General features: G+C 38.5%; 1 protein-coding gene across 1 annotated transcript in view; it reads left to right on the top strand.

Moving 5' to 3' along the window:
* Adk (adenosine kinase) overlaps positions 1-19,224 on the top strand; it is a 266,620-nt gene that overhangs the window by 195,701 nt on the left and 51,695 nt on the right. Inside the window, exon 6 of the mRNA XM_051174772.1 lies at positions 3,133-3,244. Within this exon, the coding sequence (XP_051030729.1) occupies positions 3,133-3,244 (112 nt within the window). The remainder of the gene's footprint in view (positions 1-3,132; positions 3,245-19,224) is intronic.

The following is a 19,224-nucleotide window of genomic DNA, read 5'->3' as shown; positions in this document are numbered from 1 at the left end:
ATTTTAAGTTTGTATTGCTTTGCCTATATGTATCTTTGTGCATCACATGTGCACCTTCTGCCTGCAGAGGCCAAGAGGACTTTGAATCCCCTAGAACTGGAGGTACAGACAGTTGTGAGCAGTTCCACGCTACTGCTGGGAATCAAACCTGAGTCCTCTACAAGAGGCCTTGGGCTAACTCTCCAGCGCTGCCTTCTTTCTTTTTTGAAACAGGGTCACATTTCTGGAGGCACAGGCTAGGTTTAAATTTACTGTGGACCCCAACTGATCTAGAATTCATAGTGGTTCTCCTTGATCACCTTCCTGTGTCCTGAGATTACAGGAGTGATCATGGGATAACAGCTATTTTTAATTCTTTTTTTTTTTTTTTTTTTTTTTTTTTTTTTTGGTCTTTGGAGACAGGATTTCTCTGTATTGCTTTGGAGGCTGTCCTGGAACTCACTCTGTAGACCAGGCTGGCCTGAGACTCACAGAGATCCACCTGCCTCTGCCTCCCGAGGCTGGGACTAAAAGCATGTGCCACCAACGCCTGGCTAATTTTAATTCTTTTGAGATAAGGACTTGCTATATAGCCATGGCTGTCCTCAAACTTAGGGCCCTTGTTTTCCCCTGGTGCTGGAATTAATGTACCACCATGCCTAGCTTCACTTTTTCATGAATAAACCAGAACAGAATCCCACATACATATCATCTACATTCCCCAATTAACATCTTTTTCTTTTTTAAGTATCTGCATTCGGTGTCAGTACTGTGGAACTGGAGTTACAGACAGTTGTGAGCTGCCGTGTGGGTGCTGGGAATTGATTCCAGATCCTCTGGAAGAGTAGGCAGTGCTTTCAACTGCCAAACCATCTCATCAGCCCTACTGTTAATATCTTAAATAACCAAAGTTTAATAGTGAAAATCAAAAAAATGAATATATATCCAATCCAAAACAAAAACAGAATATGTTCTGATCTTGCTAGTGATTCCTCTTATTTTCCTTTGTTTTGTGTGGGGGTGTTCACATGTGCATATAGAAGTCAGAGAATACTTTGGAGAGTCCTTTCTTTCTACCTTGTGGGTCCTGAAGATTGCACTCACTAGGCTTGGCAACAAGCACCCTTAGCTGCTGAGCTATCTCTCCAGTTGGTTTTTCCTTTTTATGTTCCAGAATCTAATATAGGATTCCACATTACATTTGTATCATGGGTTGTTAGCAACTTCCAGTCCATGACAGTTCTCAATACTTAGTATTGGTGACCTCAATACTTAGTAAGTCCTGGTCATTCACTCTCTAGAATGTCCTTCTCTCTATTTGAGTGTGTCTAGTGTTTTCTTGTGAGTGGGTTGACATACATTTTTAACAGGAACACCACAGAAGTGATGTGCCATTCTCAGAGTATCATATCAGGGAGGTTAAATGATGTCGCAAAGTCTTACTGCTGTTGATGTTAACCTTGATCACTGGGCTTAGGTGTTATCAATTGGTTTATCCTCTGTAACTTAACTCCTTTATTGCAGAGGGAGATTCTTTGGGACTATAGAAATGTCCTCTTTTGTCTGGGAAATTTAGTATCAATCGATTATTAGTTCAGGTGATGTTTGTTGATTCTCTCCACTATACAATTACTGATTTTTCTTTTTATGTTAAGTATCATAAAGGGAGATTTGGTGCTGGGAGTTGATCCCAGGACTTTGCACACGCCAAACCTGCACTCTACCACTGAGTTTTACTCCCAGCCCCAGTATCTGTTACTTGAGTATTTTCTTGGTCTTGTCAGTAAAAGGAGCCTTAAAGATGTTTATGAAGCTAAGTCTAGGTTTGCTGTATTCTAAAGCTTGTCATTGAATCTTTCTGTTAAGATACATGATCTTACATGTGAGGGAGAAAGACACAAGGAGATGAAGAGGGGGGATACTGTGGATTTATAATCTATAGTGTTTTGAAGATAAAAACTCTGGTTTTTGAGGAAGGATTTACACTACATGAAAAGCATTTCTTATAAGCAAGCAGTTGTTCCTGGATACTCAGATTAGGTGTACACTAACAGTGATCCTAGAGTGAGCAATAAAAAGATTAGGTGTAAACTGTGGATGTGAGTACAATAAGAATAAAAGTTGCAAAATCCAGAAAAGTTTCTGGCTTGTATTTGAAGATCTTTTTTTGTTTGTTTGTTTGTTTGTTTTTGTTGTTTTGTTTTGTTTTATTTGTTTTGTTCTTGTTTTTCAAGACAGGGTTTCTCTGACAGTGAGACATGAAGAATGTAAAACTAATTGGCTTTCTGTTTTAATTCTGTCATATTTTTCTTAATGCTCATTCTTATGGAAAGTTAAGTTGTTAAAGTTAAGTAACATTACTATTTCTTTTTTCTCAATCAGATCTTTGAAAAATTGGCATTATCTCAATTTCATTATTTCCCAAATCAGCATAATTATATTCTGTAAATATCTAACATAACAAAGAAAATTTTAGAAAAGAAAGACTCCCTAGACTCCCTTCACTTGGGCATAATGGCTTACCCTATGTCAGTAGATACAGGAGAATCACAAGCTTCAGGCCAATGTGGGCTACACAGGATTCTGCCTCAAAAATGATGACTAATTCTTTAAAACTGTCTGTAATTTGAAACTTGACTCTTTATTTCTGGTGATGGAGGGCACGTCCTGGGGCTTTGTGCTGACCAGGCAGTCGCTCTCCCAACTGGCAGTGTCCCTGCTCAGAAACACTCTGCTGAGATGCAGAAGTTTTAAAGTAGTTTGGTTTTGTTTTTGTACTGGGAACTGAACCTGGGTCCTTTCATAGTCAGGCATAATGTTTCAAACTATATTGTGATTAAGTATATTATGTGTTAGTCATTTCTTCCAGGGGTATCTACACAGCTGTAGTTTAAATTATAAAGCCCTTGAGCTTTGCTTTGAAATAAAATTCATAGCAGATATTGAAGGTGAATATGAAATAAGGCCCATCATAAATGTGAAATTTGGGCAGACTCATGATAGGAGCTTGTGTGCTGTTCTCTGTATGGTTAACAATTCCTTTTCAAATGTTCATTGGTAGATACTCAGATCACAACAGAAGCAAAAGTGTTAACGTGTTAATAAAATCTTCCCTTACTCTACTGATTATGCATGTTTTCCCTCTATCAATAGACTAAAGACATTAAAGAAATAGCCAAAAAGACACAGGCTCTTCCAAAGGTGAACTCGAAGAAGAGGATCGTGGTCTTCACACAAGGGAGAGAAGACACTATAGTGGCTACAGGTACTGTGAGAGCTATGTGATAAAGAGATTAATCATGTGCCTTCTACAGTTTGATTTGATATTCCTTCCCTCTACCCCTGTGGACATGATTTTCCTTTCAAGATTACAAGTTATGAAACATGTATTAATGTAGCTTGTTTACTTTTAAAGTTTGGGGGGAAGTTTCTTTGCCCAGAAATACCTTTCTTTTCAAAAATAATATGTTTTACATATAAACACTTGCATCAGAATAAAATACATTTATTCGATTATGAGATAGTCAAAACCAAAAATGTTTCTTCTTCTGATTTTCTTTCCTTTCATTGTTGATTTGTTTTGTTTTTGCAATACTAAGAATTTATTTTTATTTTTTGAAATAGTCTTTCTGTATTCCTGGCTGTCCTGGAATTCACTATGTACACAAAGCTGGCCTCCACCTCACAGAGATTCACCCACCCCTGACTCATACCCAGCCCAATGCTGAGAATTTTATCTAGGGCTTTATACATCCTAATCAAGTGCTCTACTATTGAGTTATATCCCCAGCAATTTATTTTATATAACCTTTTAGCTTAATATCATGTCTCAATGCATACCCTATACTGGCCTTCAATTCCTTGTGTAGCCCAAACTAACCTTGAATTTATAATCCTTCTGCCTCAGCTTCCCATAGAGCCAGGTAACTGATGATAATCTCAGATTCTCTTTCAAGAAGAAAAATCTGGCCAGACAGTGTTTGCACACACCTTTAATCCCAGCACTCTGGAATGAGAAGCAGGTGGATCTTTGTGAGTTCAAGACCAGCCTGGTCTACAGAACAAGTTCCAGGACAGGATCCAAAGCTACACAGAAAAACCCTGCCTCAAAAAAAAAACGGAAGGAAGAAAGGAAGGTCTCCTGTCTGTTTTTATAGCAATCATAGATATTAAATAGAAATTTCATCTAATGAACAAATATTATTGGCTAAAATAATTAATATTTTCAATATTAGACTACTTTATTTTATATTTTAGCTATTGTTCAAGCTAAATATAAGTCTTTTAATTGTGTCTGAATGGTTCATCTTAAATCCAAGCAGTTAGTTAATGATTTTTTTAAAAACAGTAATATAGCCAGTTGGTGGTGGCATATGCCTTTAGTCCCAGCACTCGGGAGGCAGAAGCAGGCAGATCTCTGTGAGTTTGAGCCTAGTCTACAAGAGCTAGTTCCAGGACAGGTTCCAGAACCAAAACAAAACATATAATTATTACCGATATGTTTTTTCAGTACTCAGCTGAACACTAAATATAACAAAATCTTTAAAGGTCATATATATATATATATATATATATATATATATATATATGTATGTATATATACACATATATACACACACACATATATATTCAACTATATGTTAAATATAGTCTAGATAATATTGACTTAAAAGATCAACAAAGCTTGAAAAAAGGCATTCTACTGAAAATAAATAATTTTTATCATTACTTTTTGATACAGGTTCTCATTTTCTAGGCTCTTCTTGTAATCTCTACATACGCAGGCTGTGTTCAAACTTTGGAGCAGTTCTCTTGTCTCAGCTCTCCAAGTGCTGAGATTGCAACCACCACATCTATTAAAGTAACTTTTTAAGATAATTCATTTACTTCTGTGTGCATTGGTGTTTAGCCTGCATGTATGTCTGTGTGAGGGTGTCAGCTTTTGGAGTTACAGACAGTTGTTAGCTGCCAGGTGGGTGCTGGGAATTGAACCTGGGTCCTCTGAAACAGCAGTCAGTGTTCTTAACTACTGTGCTATCTCTCCAGCACCTGTAGTAACTTTTGAACAAAGTGAATATATAAATCCTTGAAAGGGTCACTGATGAAATTATTAACCAATTTGGGTAGAGAGAGACACATAAGTAGTTGACTTACCTTTCTTGTTATAGACTTGTCAAAAGACATACAAGATTTGCTTCAAAAGAATTCAGTTGATGGAAGAGTTAAGTGAAATCCATGAACTAAACTGGTCAGGAGTTGATTATTGAAGTTAGGCATGGGATACAAGGGGAATTATGGTGCCATTATACCTATTCATGTATATATCTGAAATTGTCAGTGCTGAAAACTATAGAAAAACTAAAAAAAAAAAAATGTTAAGTGGCTTTCCAAAATAGATAAATATCATTACTAAACCTTGAATTTAAGAGAGATTTAAAGTAAGGGGGCAATCCAGTCAAGGAGGATCATGTAAGCAGAGACACCAGGTAATCTGCAGTCCTTCATTGCTGTGGCAGGAAAAGACATGTAGTTAATTTTCGTGAGACAAAAGAATCCATGAATGATACTGACAAGATGACTGTCTTGTTATAGTGTGTGGACCATTCCTGTCTTAAACCATGTAGCCTTCTTATAGGAAATATAATACTGCCTCCAGATTCATAAGAAGTTATTAGCTTACTCTTTGTGGAGACATCCTTTTTTTAAGTCTTCCTATATCCAGAAACATATATCATACAAGTGTCTTCCTCACTGTCAACTTGCATAGTTTTCTCCAGAATGTTATTTAGCCTCCCTATGTTGTAACTTGAGTTTTTTTTTTTCTGAACTTACTTTATGCTTTATAAATCTATTAAACCACTCTTAAGAATGCTTATAATCAGGAATTTGTTTGAAGCAAGACACTAGCTAATCTTTCAGTTCCTACCATATGAAAATGAACTTAGAGGATGCAGTATATTGCAGTGCATGATAAATTCAAGATGGATAGAGAATCTGTTCAGTGGTGTCAGCTACAAAAGCAAACATGATAAATGTTAATGCAGTTTTGAGCCCTGGGATAAGCTATTCAGTACACAAGCGTAGCTGAATCTCTGTGCTATGTTGTTATTCATGGCAACCAAATAAATGTCAATAATAAAAGAGAATTAAAGATTTTCATTTCCCAGAGGCAGTCCTCTAATACAGCTTGATCTTTCATTTCATTTGTAATTCGTTCTCATGTCAGGATGCAATCATTCGCCAGGCTCTGGGTGTCATGTTAAGTCATTTAATAATGATTAAGAACATAAAAATGCTTGGCCTGTGGGGCAATTCACAGAAGAGAAGCCAATTTGTTATTGTTTTCCCTCCTTTCCTACTGAATATGGATCAGCATTTTCCCACCTCCTAGCATTTAAAATACTAACGGAAGATTGAGAGGGAAAGTGTCCCTTAATTTACAATAAGTGACATTCCAGGATGGTACAAGACAGTGCTAACACACATACTAAAACACTAATCAGGACTCATTGTGCCTTAAACCTCACACTGCAGAGTATTTTCAAATGATTACATTGTTAAGTTTAAGGCATTTAGCAATCATGTTAACAAAAATCAATCCCCTTGGCCTCTTATTCTAGAGACCTTTCTCCTTTTCAGATATGGTCTTTGTAAACCACTTTTTCTCTGAAAGGCCCATGCTGTTGTATACAAATCATCTTGGGAATTTTGAGTAAATATAGACCTCCATTTTTAAAGTATCTTCCATAGTCTGACACTCACACTATGAGCAACATTAGGTTAGGCATCCTTGGGGAGGTGTGTGAGGATGCCAGCAGAAGGGTCTAGAGGAAAGCTGTATTTCTAGAAATTTTTCCCTTAGGTGATATAACGATTCTGTCTGTTCTAATATCTCACTTTGAAAATCATTCAGTTAAGTAAATGACTAAATGGCCAGGTTTTATGATTCTATGAAATGATGGAAACAGAATAACCGAACATCTTCTTCAATAAGTTAGGCTTTAATACATGCTTCTCTTTCCTTACTCAATCAAAAAATATAAAGGACTTGGGACTAGAGAAATATCTCAATGGTTAAGAGTATGTACTGCTTTTCTAAAGGATCCTAGTTTAATTTTTAGCATCCACATTGGATAGTCACCTATAACCTTAGCTCCGAGGAATCCAATGACCTCTTCTGGCCTCTCTATAAGTATCCAGTAGCATGCAACATACATTCACATAGGTACATAAATAAAAATAAAACACAAAGTACCAGGGGCCTGGAGAGGTGGCTCTGCCCTTAACATAAGCTACTCTATCAAAAGATACAGGTTCAATTCTCAGCAAGTCCGCTCACAACCATCTCTAACTCCAGTTCTAAGGGATCTGATGCTCTCTACTAGCCTCTTGGGTACCAGGCACGCATGTGGTGCACAGATATACATGTAAGCAAAACACCTATATTCATAAAATATTGTAAAAATGTATGAAGATAAGAAAAAATATGTAGGTCTAAAATCCATATATGAGCAAGTACATACCATGTTCCTCTTTTTTGTGATTGGGTTACCTCATTCAGGATGGTTTCTTCTAGTGCCGTAAACTTGCCTGCGAATTTCAAGAATCCATTTTTTTTTTTTTCTGCAGAATAGTATTCCATTGTGTAGATGTGCCACATCTTCTTTATCCATTCTTCAGTTAAGGTTATCTAGGTTGCTTCCAGGTTCTTGCTATTACAAATAATGCTGCTATGAACATAGTTGAGCACATGTCTTTGTTGCATGGATGTGGATCATTTGGGTATATGCCTAAGAGGGGGATTGCCGGGTCCTGTGGTAAACTAATTCCCATTTTCCTGAGGAACCGCCATACTGATCTCCAAAATGGCTGTATGAGTTTGCACTCCCACCAGCAGTGGAGGAGTGTTCCCCTTTCTCCACATCCTCTCCAGTATAAGTTGCCATTGGTGTTTCTAATTTTAGCCATTCTGGCAGGGATAAGATGGTATCTCAGAGTTGTTTTGATTTGCATTTCCCTGATAGCTAAGGATGTTGAGCACTTTCTTAAGTGTCTTTCAGCCTTTTTGATTTCCTGTATTGAGAATTCTTTCTTCAGTTCTGTACCCCATTTTTTAATAGAGTTATTTGGTGTTTTGTTGACTAGTTTCTTGATTTTTGGAGATCAGCCCTTTGTCAGATGTAGGATTGGTGAAAATCCTTTCCCAGTCTGTGGGCTGCCTTTTGGTCTTGTCCACTGTATCCTTTGCCTTACAGAAGCTTCTAAGTTTAAAGAGGTCCCATTTATTGATTATTGATCTTATAGAGCAGAGGATTGCCAGCCTATAATTCACACCACCAGAGGAACTAGGATACAAGGTATATTCTAAGAGATTCATATAAAGTCCCTCACAGAAGGGGGAAGGGACAAGTCCTCCAGAGCACAGGGGAAGTGGGGGGGGGGACAGTGAATGGAGAGAGAAGTAGGAGAAAGAGAGAGGGAGGAGAGGAAAGCACATGCGATTAGGAAGATTGAGCCAGAATAGGAATAGAACACAGGGGGGGGGGGGAGAACAAACATAACAGAGGAAGCCATTATTGGTTTGAAGAGAAAACTGAACCTAAAGAAAGGTCTAGAAACCTACAAGACTGCCGCCAACTAACAATTTGAGCAACCGTGGACCTGAACAAGGAGGAGCTGACGGGGCCCCCAGACTGATAGCTGGGAATCCAGCATGGGACTGACTCAGGCCCCCCTGAACAGGGGTCTCAGCTAGAAGGACTGAGTAGTCTAAGGGACCTCAGACAGTAGAACCAGGATGTATTCCTGGTGCACAAAAAAAAGGACATTGCAGACACATCCCCTGTGGAGGGATACTCCCTTAACCTAGAGACAAATGACTTGACAGATTTATATGACCCCACCTGGATGGCATTGCCCTACATGTGGAATTGGGGTGGGGAGATGGGAGGGGAGGGTGGTCAGGGTGCATGTGAGGGGGCTAAGAGGGAGGGAGGGAGAGGGAACTGGGATGGACAATCAACATGTAAACTAATAAATTAAAAAAAAATGAACCATTCAGGTTATTGTAAGACTATCTTAAGGAATTTTCTAGAATAAGCAAATGCACAGAGTTGGAATATAGATTAGTAGTTGCCCAGGGATGGGCCAGAATTGGGGGGAAAATGTTTTTCAAAGATGATACAAATTTTCTAAAATTAATTGTGATGGCTAACCTATGAATGTGTTAAAACTTGTGCTGGGTGGTGGTGGCGCATGCCTTTAATCCCAACATTTGGGAGGCAGAGGCTAGCCTGGTCTACAAAGCAAAGCAAGTTTAGGATTGCTAGGGCTACACAGAGAAACCCTGTCTGAAAAAACAAGTACACAGATATACTATTTAATTTTACTTTAATCTTTTTGTTTGTTTGTTTGTTTTGTTTTGTTTTGTTTTTTTGAGACAGAGTCTTGCTATCTAGCCCAAGCTGGCCTTGAAGTTAGTGGCTTTGAACATGTGGGTGGACTTTTGCTTGTTTCCCAAGTGCTGTAATTTCAGATGAGCAAATATGCCTAGCTTTTTTTTTGGGGGGGGGGAGTGTTTCTTGTATAGCTTTGGAACCTATCCTGGCACTCTGTAGATCAGGCTGGCCTCAAACTCACAGAAATCCACCTTTCTCTGCCTCCTAAGTGCTGGGATTAAAGGTGTGTGCCACCACCACCTGGCAAACATGCCTACCTTTAAATTGTATGACTTCAAGGGTAAATTCTATAGTATATGAATTATATGGGGAGGTGAAAACTAGCAGGACAGACAACATACTCTTGTGTTCTCATTCTCTCTCTCCCCCACTCTCTCATACACACTGTCTGTCTTAGGGTTTTTATGGCTATGAAGAAATGCCATGTCCATGGCAACTCTTACAAAGAAAACTTTGAATTGGGGTTTGCTTACAGTTTCAGAGGTTCAGTCCATTATCATCATGATGGGGAGCACGGCAGCATGTAGGCAGATGTGGTGTTGGGATAATAGCCGAGTCTACATCTTTCAGGCAACAGAAGTCAACTGACTGTCACATAGAGGGAAGCTTGAACAAATGAGACCTCAGAGCCTACCTACCCCCACAGTAACACACTTCCTCTAACAAGGCCACACCTCCTAATAGTACCAGTCACTTTGGGGCCATTTTCTTTCTAGTCAACACAAACATACACATGCATGTGCGCACACACACACACACACACACACACACACACACACACAGACACGACACTTGTGTTAGCATATATATATATATATATATATGAACAGTTCCTGAGGGGTTCTAGGTATACCTCAGTAGAGCACATGCTTATCATGTGAAAGCCTTGAGTTCAATTCAAACACCAAACCCAAACCAAACCAAAAAACCATTGGAGAGAGTTCTTCCTGACAGTAGAATTCCACTCACTAAGATATAAGAGATAATAAAAATAATTCATTATTTGACCAATACCACAGAAGTAATGATTATTATGGCAAGATTAACCAAAAGGAAGATACCAAGCTGGAAAGGCTCTCTTCTTGAGCAATTTATTCATTAGTACAATAAAAATACCAATGCCACAGTAGAGAAACCTGTCAGGTACAAATTTCAACAAAGTGAACTAATGTTAACATCACCACTTTGGAGTTTACATGATATCATATATCCTGGTATGGTGCACTGAGATGGGCATAATAGTACTTTTGTAATATTCTTGTCAAAAATTTAACTTGAATTTAATCATGAGGGGAAAAAAATCAGTCAAACACAAGCTGAGAGATCTTCTTCAGAATAGCTGGGAGAACTATTCAAAAATGTCATAATAGGGCTGGAAAAACAGCTCAGCTGTTAAAAGCACATCTTGCTCTTCCAGAGGACCTGGGTTCAGTTCCCAGCACCAACATCAGGTGACTCACAACCACCTGTAACTCCAGCTCCAGGGGATCTGATACTCTCTTCTGGCTTCCAGATGAATCCGTACAAAGGAGGCTTACACCCACACAGACACACACATGCATGTCAATAAAAAGATTAAATCTAACAAAGAAATAAAAATGATGGAAGACATATTGAAGAATGACTCTAGTGTCATGCATACCTATTAGGTGCAGAATAGGAGGCTGGAACGTGTCTTGACCAGAAATGAGTATTATTAGTAGGATAGCTAGAATATCCAAATGAGGGCTGTAGCTTTATAACAGTAAGAAATCAATATTAACTCCCTGGTTTTAAAATAATTTGAATTTACTTTTTAAGTTGGCAAAATTGTATATATTTGAGCACTATACTGTGATTCTAAAAAATGCTAGGGTGGCTAAGCACTATCTACACATACCTGATGCCTGAGCTCCATCCCTGGAAAGCACAGTGGATGATGAGAACTGACTTCTGTAAGTTGTTCTGTGACCTCCACAAATGTGGCATGCATGTGTCTGTGTGCACAAAATTTAAAAAAGATAATAGAAATCTGGGTGAAGCTAAGTAGAAAAATTTACTATTTATTACAGATTTTTGGTGTAAAATGTTAACAAAAAATTTAAAATCGTGGTTATCATGAATATCCTTGCAAGAGGCTAGGGCACTAGAAATTAGAGGAAACAGGACTTGGATGGCACCACAAAACAACAACAACAAACAAACAAACAAAACCCACCACCACTACCACCGACAACAACAACAAAAACTCCAACTTAGTTTAAATTACTTTATAGGATTAATTCTTCATGCCTATTTTAAAGATTTTAACTGTATTTTTCAAGTTTTGTTTTCTAAATTTCTAAGATGACAATAAGGCTATTTCCTGTTTGTGTTTTAGTTGGCTTTGTTGGGTATTGAACCTAGGTCCTCATGTATGTCAGATAAGCATCTCCTGCTTCTGGTTCTTACTTGTATCAAAGTATCATTATATTCTAGTTTAAATGCTACATTTCTTGTTTGTTTTTCTATACAGTGTCACATGTAACCTACATTGGCCTCAAAATCACTAGCTGGAATTCCTGACCCACCTGCTTTTACTTCCCCAGGAATGAAATATCATATGTATGCATGCATGCATGTATGTTGCTACCAAGTCTCTCTCTCTCTCTCTCTCTCTCTCTCTCTCTCTCTCTGTGTGTGTGTGTGTGTGTGTGTGTGCATCATGAGAGAGGGCCTTATCATGAGGCCTAGCTGGCCTGGAAGTCATGAAGTAGTCTGGCTATGTTCCTGCCTTCTGAATGATGGAATTACACGTATGAAACCCTATATTAAGACCATCCTGCCTCTGCCGAATGCTGTATTATAGGTGTGTGCCACCATGCCTGGATCCATGGGGTGCTGGAGATCAAACTCAAGGCTTTGGATAGCTAGGTATTTTACTAGCTGAGCTACATCCTAGCCCCAAGTATTACTTTTAAAATAATAATATATTGTCTCTAATCACTAGTGTGACATAAATTCATTCTTTCATTATTTCTATAGCACAGTTTTGGGTAAAATACTCATAATATTTTTAAAAATACCACTCAATATTTTACCTGTGTATATAAATAAAAACTATTGGAGAAAAGGGCATATACTTTTGCATGTATATATTTCTTCTTTTTTTTAACTGGACCACTATCCCTTCTTTCTGGACCTCTAATCTAACTTAAATAACGTTTTTGGGGGGAGGGTGAACCACTACACCAAGAGAAAGACACTCAGTATTATGATTAGTACAATTTACCAAAAAAAAAATTATCACCTCAACAGTAAATAGACATTTTCTATTTTCCTATTAGGTAAACACAGAGTAACCTGGAAGAAAAGTTGGCTATGGTTATAAAGTGAATTGAGCCAGGTGGTGGTGGCACATGCCTTTAATCCCAGCACAGGCAGATCTCTGTGAGTTCGAGACCAGCCTGTTCTACAGAGTGAGTTCCAGGACAGGCTCCAAAACTTCACAGAGAAACCCTATTTCAAAAAAGCAAAACAAAACAAAAACAAAAACAAAAAAATAATAAAAGAAAGAAAAAACAAACAAACAAGAAAGCGAATTGAGACCCCCTAATACACAGTAGCATATGTTAGACCCAGTTACAGACAGATCTCAGACCAAATGTCTTAATTGGCAATGGTGACAAATGTGACCATACTTTGTAGATAAGTTAACAAGCAGCAAGCTGAGTTGGGCTCTTATTGTCACCTGACAAGGAAATCTAATGACTCCCATCATAGTCTGCTTCATATGCCCAAATACCAACAAGCAGACACCCAAGTGTTTACTACAGTCAACTGTTCAATTAAAAAAAAAAAAAATGATTTGGAGCTGGAGAAAGGGCTAGCAACTAAGATTACTGGTTGCTTTTCCAGGGGACCCAGGTTTGATTCTTGGCACCTTACAATATCTGTAACTCTAGTCTCAGGATCCAACATCTTTTAGCCTCTGCTGACAATGTATGCATGTGGTGAGGAGATATAAATTCAGACAAAAACTCATGCACATAAAATAAAAATAAGATTTCAAAAAGAAGTTAAATAAAAAAACATGATTTTCCTGTTTCCCCCAACAGATTATTGTACTTATAAAAATCTAGTAAGATAGATTTGAATATACAAAGTAATGTTATGACAGAAACTGAGAAACATGAGTCCATTTCCAAACCTATCTTGATTTCCCCATGTGCTGAGTTCCAAAAGTTCCTAGAGTTAAGGCTGAAGATCTAGTATTTACAGATTTGTTATGAAGGTTTAAGGTTTAAATGCTTAACAGACTCCAGACTAGCTGACTGCAAACACACTGTTGATTTGATCATAACAAATAGCAAAGTTGATCCTTCACAGCAACCTTGTAATGATCTCTAATTTATGGTAGAAATAAAATGGCAAATCCAATCTCATAGCACAGAAAATCAAGACTACAGTTTGTTTCAGAAGTCATTGGGCATTGAGATGCTACAGCAGAACAGACAGATAAAGGAACCCTGTGAAAGGTCCATGCAACTTACAGAGCATTTGTTCTCTAGGATTCTAGCCATTGTTCTTCCTTAAAATGAGCAAGTTTAAAGAATATCCAGAATAAATAACAGATTTTAAAATAATTCCTTTATGAAAATGAGGGTCACTGAAGGAACAGTGTTTCATAGAGAATTAAGTGGTGAAGATTTGCCCTGGAAAGTGGGACCATTTCTTTAATGTTGATTACATCTATGTTCCATGCAACTGAGTGAGCCAGGGTAGTGGAACGAGCCTTATACACATTTACAATTATAATACACATGTCCCATATTTTCTTGACTAGATGGAAGGCAGTAACCCAAGTCATCCTGTGTTAGATGACCGTTAGGATTGAAACTCCAATAGCAGGTGTTTTTAGCTGTTGAGCTGTCATTAACTGCTAGAATCTGTACTTTTTTTTTCAATTATTGTATGCTTTCTGAGTTTTATGCTTACTAGGACTGCAAGTCACATAGACTCTTCATTACAGAGTGATGGAGAGCACTTAGTGTTTCATACATGGAAACTCAGAGATGAAGTAACAAGTTTACTTAAGGACTCAGGAGGATGGCAGGTAATTTTAACTACTCCATTTACCTGTAATGAAATAGCACAGTATACTGTTAGATGTATCTCAAAGGTGGAAATAATTTAATCTGTAGTTTGTTCATAAGGGTTAATGAGTTCTACATCTTTTTTCTTTCTTTTTAATTTTTTTTTTATTTTACATGTCGATCCCAGTTCCTCTCCCTCCTTCTCCCCCTCCCTCCATCCCTCTTACCCTCTCTCCCCCCTCACATGCACCCTGACCACCCTCCCCTCCCATCCCCCAACCCCAATTCCACATGTAGGGCAATGCCATCCAAGTGGGGTCATGTAAATCTGTCAAGTCATTTGAAGTAGGGACTAGGACTTCTCTCCTGTCTCTAGGTTAAGGGAGTATCCCTCCACATGGGATGTGTCTGCTAGGTCCTTTTTTGTGTGTGCACCAGGAATACATCCTGGTTCTACTGTCTGAGGTCCCTTAGACTACTCAGTCCTTCTAGCTGAGACCCCTGTTCAGGGGGGCCTGAGTCAGTCCCATGCTGGATTCCCAGCTATCAGTCTGGGGCCCATCAGCTCCTCCTTGTTCAGGTCAGCTGTCTCTATGTGTTTCTGCTGCCTGGTCTTGTCCTCTCCGTCTGCATCTGGATTCTAGTTCGACTCAGTCTTTAGGTATGGGTGTTTGCTTCTGTTTCCCACAGGTATTAGATGAGGGCTCCATGGATAAGTTAGTTGTTGCTTTCACTATCCGGGAAGGGCATTATGGTAGCCTTTCCACGGTTGCTCAAATTGTTAGTTGGCGGCAGTCTTGTAGGTCTCTCAGCACATAGGCAACACTACCAACAAAAATAAAATAAAATAAACCCAGTTCTAGAGTCCACAAATGCAAAATAAATTAGCAAGGCCGCATTCTTTCCGAATAGTCTAGGAAACTCCTCCTTGTTCTTCTAAGCTTCCAGAGGCTCCTAGCAATCACTCCTTTGCACCCCTAACTTAGAGTTACAGCACTACAACATGTTCTCTGTGTCACTGCAGACCTGGTCTCTTGTTTTCCAGTGGCCACTTGTCCTCTCTTACTGGAAGGACTGCAATAATTAGCTACTCTAACCCAGCAGGACTTCATCTAGACTGGTTATAACAAAGAACTAACTCCTAAATAATCCTTCATTCTGAGACACCAGGTAAACATAAATTTTTGAGGGCACATCATCAACTCAATACTATAATAAGCTGGAATTTGTTTAATTATTCATCTCTGGTGAGATTATTTCCCTATATTTCCTCATGTTCAAATGATCACATACATTAGTATTTTCTGATTTCCTTTTTCCTTGAAAGTTCTTAATACCCTTTTACTTTTTGCATTTTTTTTTCTTTGTTTGTTCTGGAAAAGCTCCATATCTCTTCATAGGTAATCTGCACTCATTCTATCCTAAATATCTTAAATTTTTAAATATTAATATAGCCATAACTAGGTTAGTCATAAAATATTTTTATTATCATGGAAATATTTGTCTGTCATATTCTGGTGCATTTTTATAAGTTTTAACAAATCTGGGTTTTGTGCCTTGTAAGTAGTTTTTTCCGCCCGCCGCCGGTCTGGTCCCGCCACCGGTCTGGTCCCGCCGCCGCGCCTGCCCCAATTAATACACAGAGACTCTGTATTTGATATAATGCTGTTGGCCAGTTATTTGTTTCTTATGGGCTAGCTCTGTCTTAAGTATTAACCCATTTCTATGTATTTCCACGTGGTCTTATCTTACCGAGAGCCGGCGTCCTGCTCTCTCCAGACTCTCCATCTTGACTCCTCCTTTCTACTTCCTCTTTCCTCCTTGTCTCCTAGTCCCTCCTATCTTCCTTTCCTATTGGCCAACAGTGCTTTATTCATTAACCAGTATGAGAAACATACATACATAATGGTATCTCCCATCAGTGCCTTACTGCTGAATCACTTGTGGAGACTGTTCCATATGTTTTGGGCTCAAAATATTCCATTTTATTCAAGAATCATGGTTTGTTTTACTAACTCTCTTATGTACCTCTTAGTATTTCTACTTTTGTTTTGTTTCGGTTTAGTTTGGTTTTTTTGTTTTGTTTTGAGCAGGGTCTCAAAATATATAATCCTGACTGGCCTAGAACTTACTTTAGAGACCAGCTGGCCTGGAACTCATGGAGATCTCCTTGCCTCTGCCTTCTAAGTGCTGGGATAAAAGGCCTGTCACCATGCCTGGCTGTTTTTGGAGGGTTTTTTTTTTTTTTTTTTTTTGTTTTTGTTTTTGTTTTTGTTTTGTTTTGTTTTGTTTTTCTATAGCAAATAGAATAACATCATTTGTAATGACCAAAATAAATAGAGAAAGCTAAATGTCCTTAAATAGCACAGTGAATAAATTATTTAGTTTGTATTTACAGAATGGGATGCATCGTGAATTACCACCTGGTAATATGAATGAACATAGCAAACATAGTATTAGCCAAAGGAACAGCAAACTGACTTCCAACCTAGATTGGGTAGGAATAGCTCCTGCCAGATCAGTCTTTCCTCAAGTGACCTACCTAACATTTGATAGAAATATTTATATTTGTGTGGTTGGGGTGTGTGTGTGTGTGTGTGTGTGTGTACAGGTGCCCACAGATGCCAGAAAGTGTGCTAGATTCCTTGAACTGGTGTGTGTGTGTGTGTGTGTGTGTGTGTGTGTGTGTGTGTGTGTGTACAGGTGCCCACAGATGCCAGAAAGTGTGCTAGATTCCTTGAACTGGGGTGTGTGTGTGTGTGTGTGTGTGTGTGTGTGTGTGTGTGTGTGTGTGTGTGTACAGGTGCCCACAGATGCCAGAAAGTGTGCTAGATTCCTTGAACTGCAGTTACAAGTTGTTGTGTGATGCCTAGTGTAGGTGCTGGAAATCAAACAGTGGTCCTGTGAAGAGAAGCAAATGCTCTTAGCCTCTAAGCCACCTCTCCAGTATACTCTTAACTTCTTAGAAGAGCTAGAAGAGTCTGTCTGTCTGTATCAAGCAGAAAATGCATGTGAGGATTCCTCTTAACCAAGCAGGGGCAGCTCTAAACTCAGAATATAGACCCTAGCTAAATTTCTGGCTGATGCCTGGATGCTGTCATAGTAGAGCTCTAAAAGCTCACATAAGGCTGAGAGAACTGAGTAGTGGTTTCCATTGTCCTTGTTAGGATAGTTTGGAATTGATATCTAGCTCTTTAGATTACTGGCTAATTTGAAAAACAGAAATCAGTCTTCTTCATGGAAACACCCGCAACTTGCTTCATCTATAAAAATTAAGTCTTTTTTTCCTAAAAGTCTAGAAAGTAATTATTTTAGATAAGCAAGCTTCTCTTTTTTAACCACCCCACAATGCTACAGTAATATAAAACCACTTGTACACAAAATGGCATGGAAGTATTCTGCTGCTTTACAGCTACTAGCTGTAGTTTGGCAGCCACCTGCCTGCACTACTACAATCTCAGTGACAGGACTCAGGATAATCTCGAATTATGAATTCCAGAAAACACAAGTACTTCTATATGCTTAGTCCAGAGTTCCAATGAAGAAAATTAATAGAGCGTAGCACAAGAAAATCAAGTTTCAGGAAGAATCAAATGCTTTGCTAAAGAGCTGGATCTTAATTGAAGGATGTGAAGAGGTATTAAAGGATTCAGAGCAGGTGTTCCAGATGAAACTGAGGAGATATGGTTCCATGCTAGTGTCCAGATTGGACTGGAGAAGCAGGAGGATGTGACCAGGACACTGATTTGGAAATGGAAATATAGAAATGCAGCAATAGAAAACTGAATTAGAGACCATTAGTGACTTTGGCAATGTCACCCTGGCTGTCATTGAGACCAGTATGAACTTTTGTTACTGAAGTGTTATTGAGCATAAATATATTAGAATATTTAGAGACCTAAGGAAATTGAAACTGGGATGTGTAAGATAAAACTTTCTGCCTGGCATTGGTACCACACACCTTTAATCCCCATTCTTGGGAGGCAGAGGCAGCAGCTCTGTGGGGTTTGAGGCCTGCTTGGTCTACAGAGTGAATTCCAGGACAGGATCACTATGTGAACCACCCTATGTTGCTTCAAGCGTGGTCGTCCAGTTGTTCCTATAATATTCCACATCTACATGTGGAAGCATTCATGGCATTTTTTTTTTGTATAATAGGAAAAATGACTATAAGTAAAATATTAATGTGGTGCCATCATTCAAGAGGATGCTGCAGAGACTAGAGATACAGCACAACAATAGAACTTTTGCTAGCATGCTCAATGCCCTGGGTTCAGAGGCTGGAGGTTGGTGCAGCAACTTGATAGTTCTTTATGTAGTGTTTTAAATGGAAACTAGACCAACATAGTGAGCTCATTTGCTTTGTGAAACTGCTTCATTTAAGATTTAAGCACTTTACAATAAATATAAATAAGTCAGAGCATAAAAAAAAAAAAATGCCTGCCATTGCAATCAAGTAGCAAGATTGATGGGGGGAGGGAAGATTATAAATACAATGTGTTTTCCATATCTTATTTTCTTGTTTTTTAAACAGTTGACAGTTGCCTATAAAAGAACCTTCTTTTAATGCAGTTGAACAAATTTAGCTACCCCAAAGTAACATGGACTATTACTGGCTAAAGCTCTGGGGTTTCATTATACAGTGATGACTTAATTAGCAAATCCTCCATGAACAAAACCTTTTTACCCAAGGCTGGCCTTAGTGCAGCAGGCATGGGGGAAGGATCAATTTT

Source organism: Phodopus roborovskii, unplaced genomic scaffold (assembly GCF_943737965.1).
Source record: "Phodopus roborovskii unplaced genomic scaffold, PHOROB, whole genome shotgun sequence".
Lineage (NCBI taxonomy): Eukaryota > Metazoa > Chordata > Mammalia > Rodentia > Cricetidae > Phodopus > Phodopus roborovskii.
The sequence above is the reverse complement of the archived record's forward strand: the minus strand, read 5'-3'. Positions and strand labels throughout refer to the sequence as shown.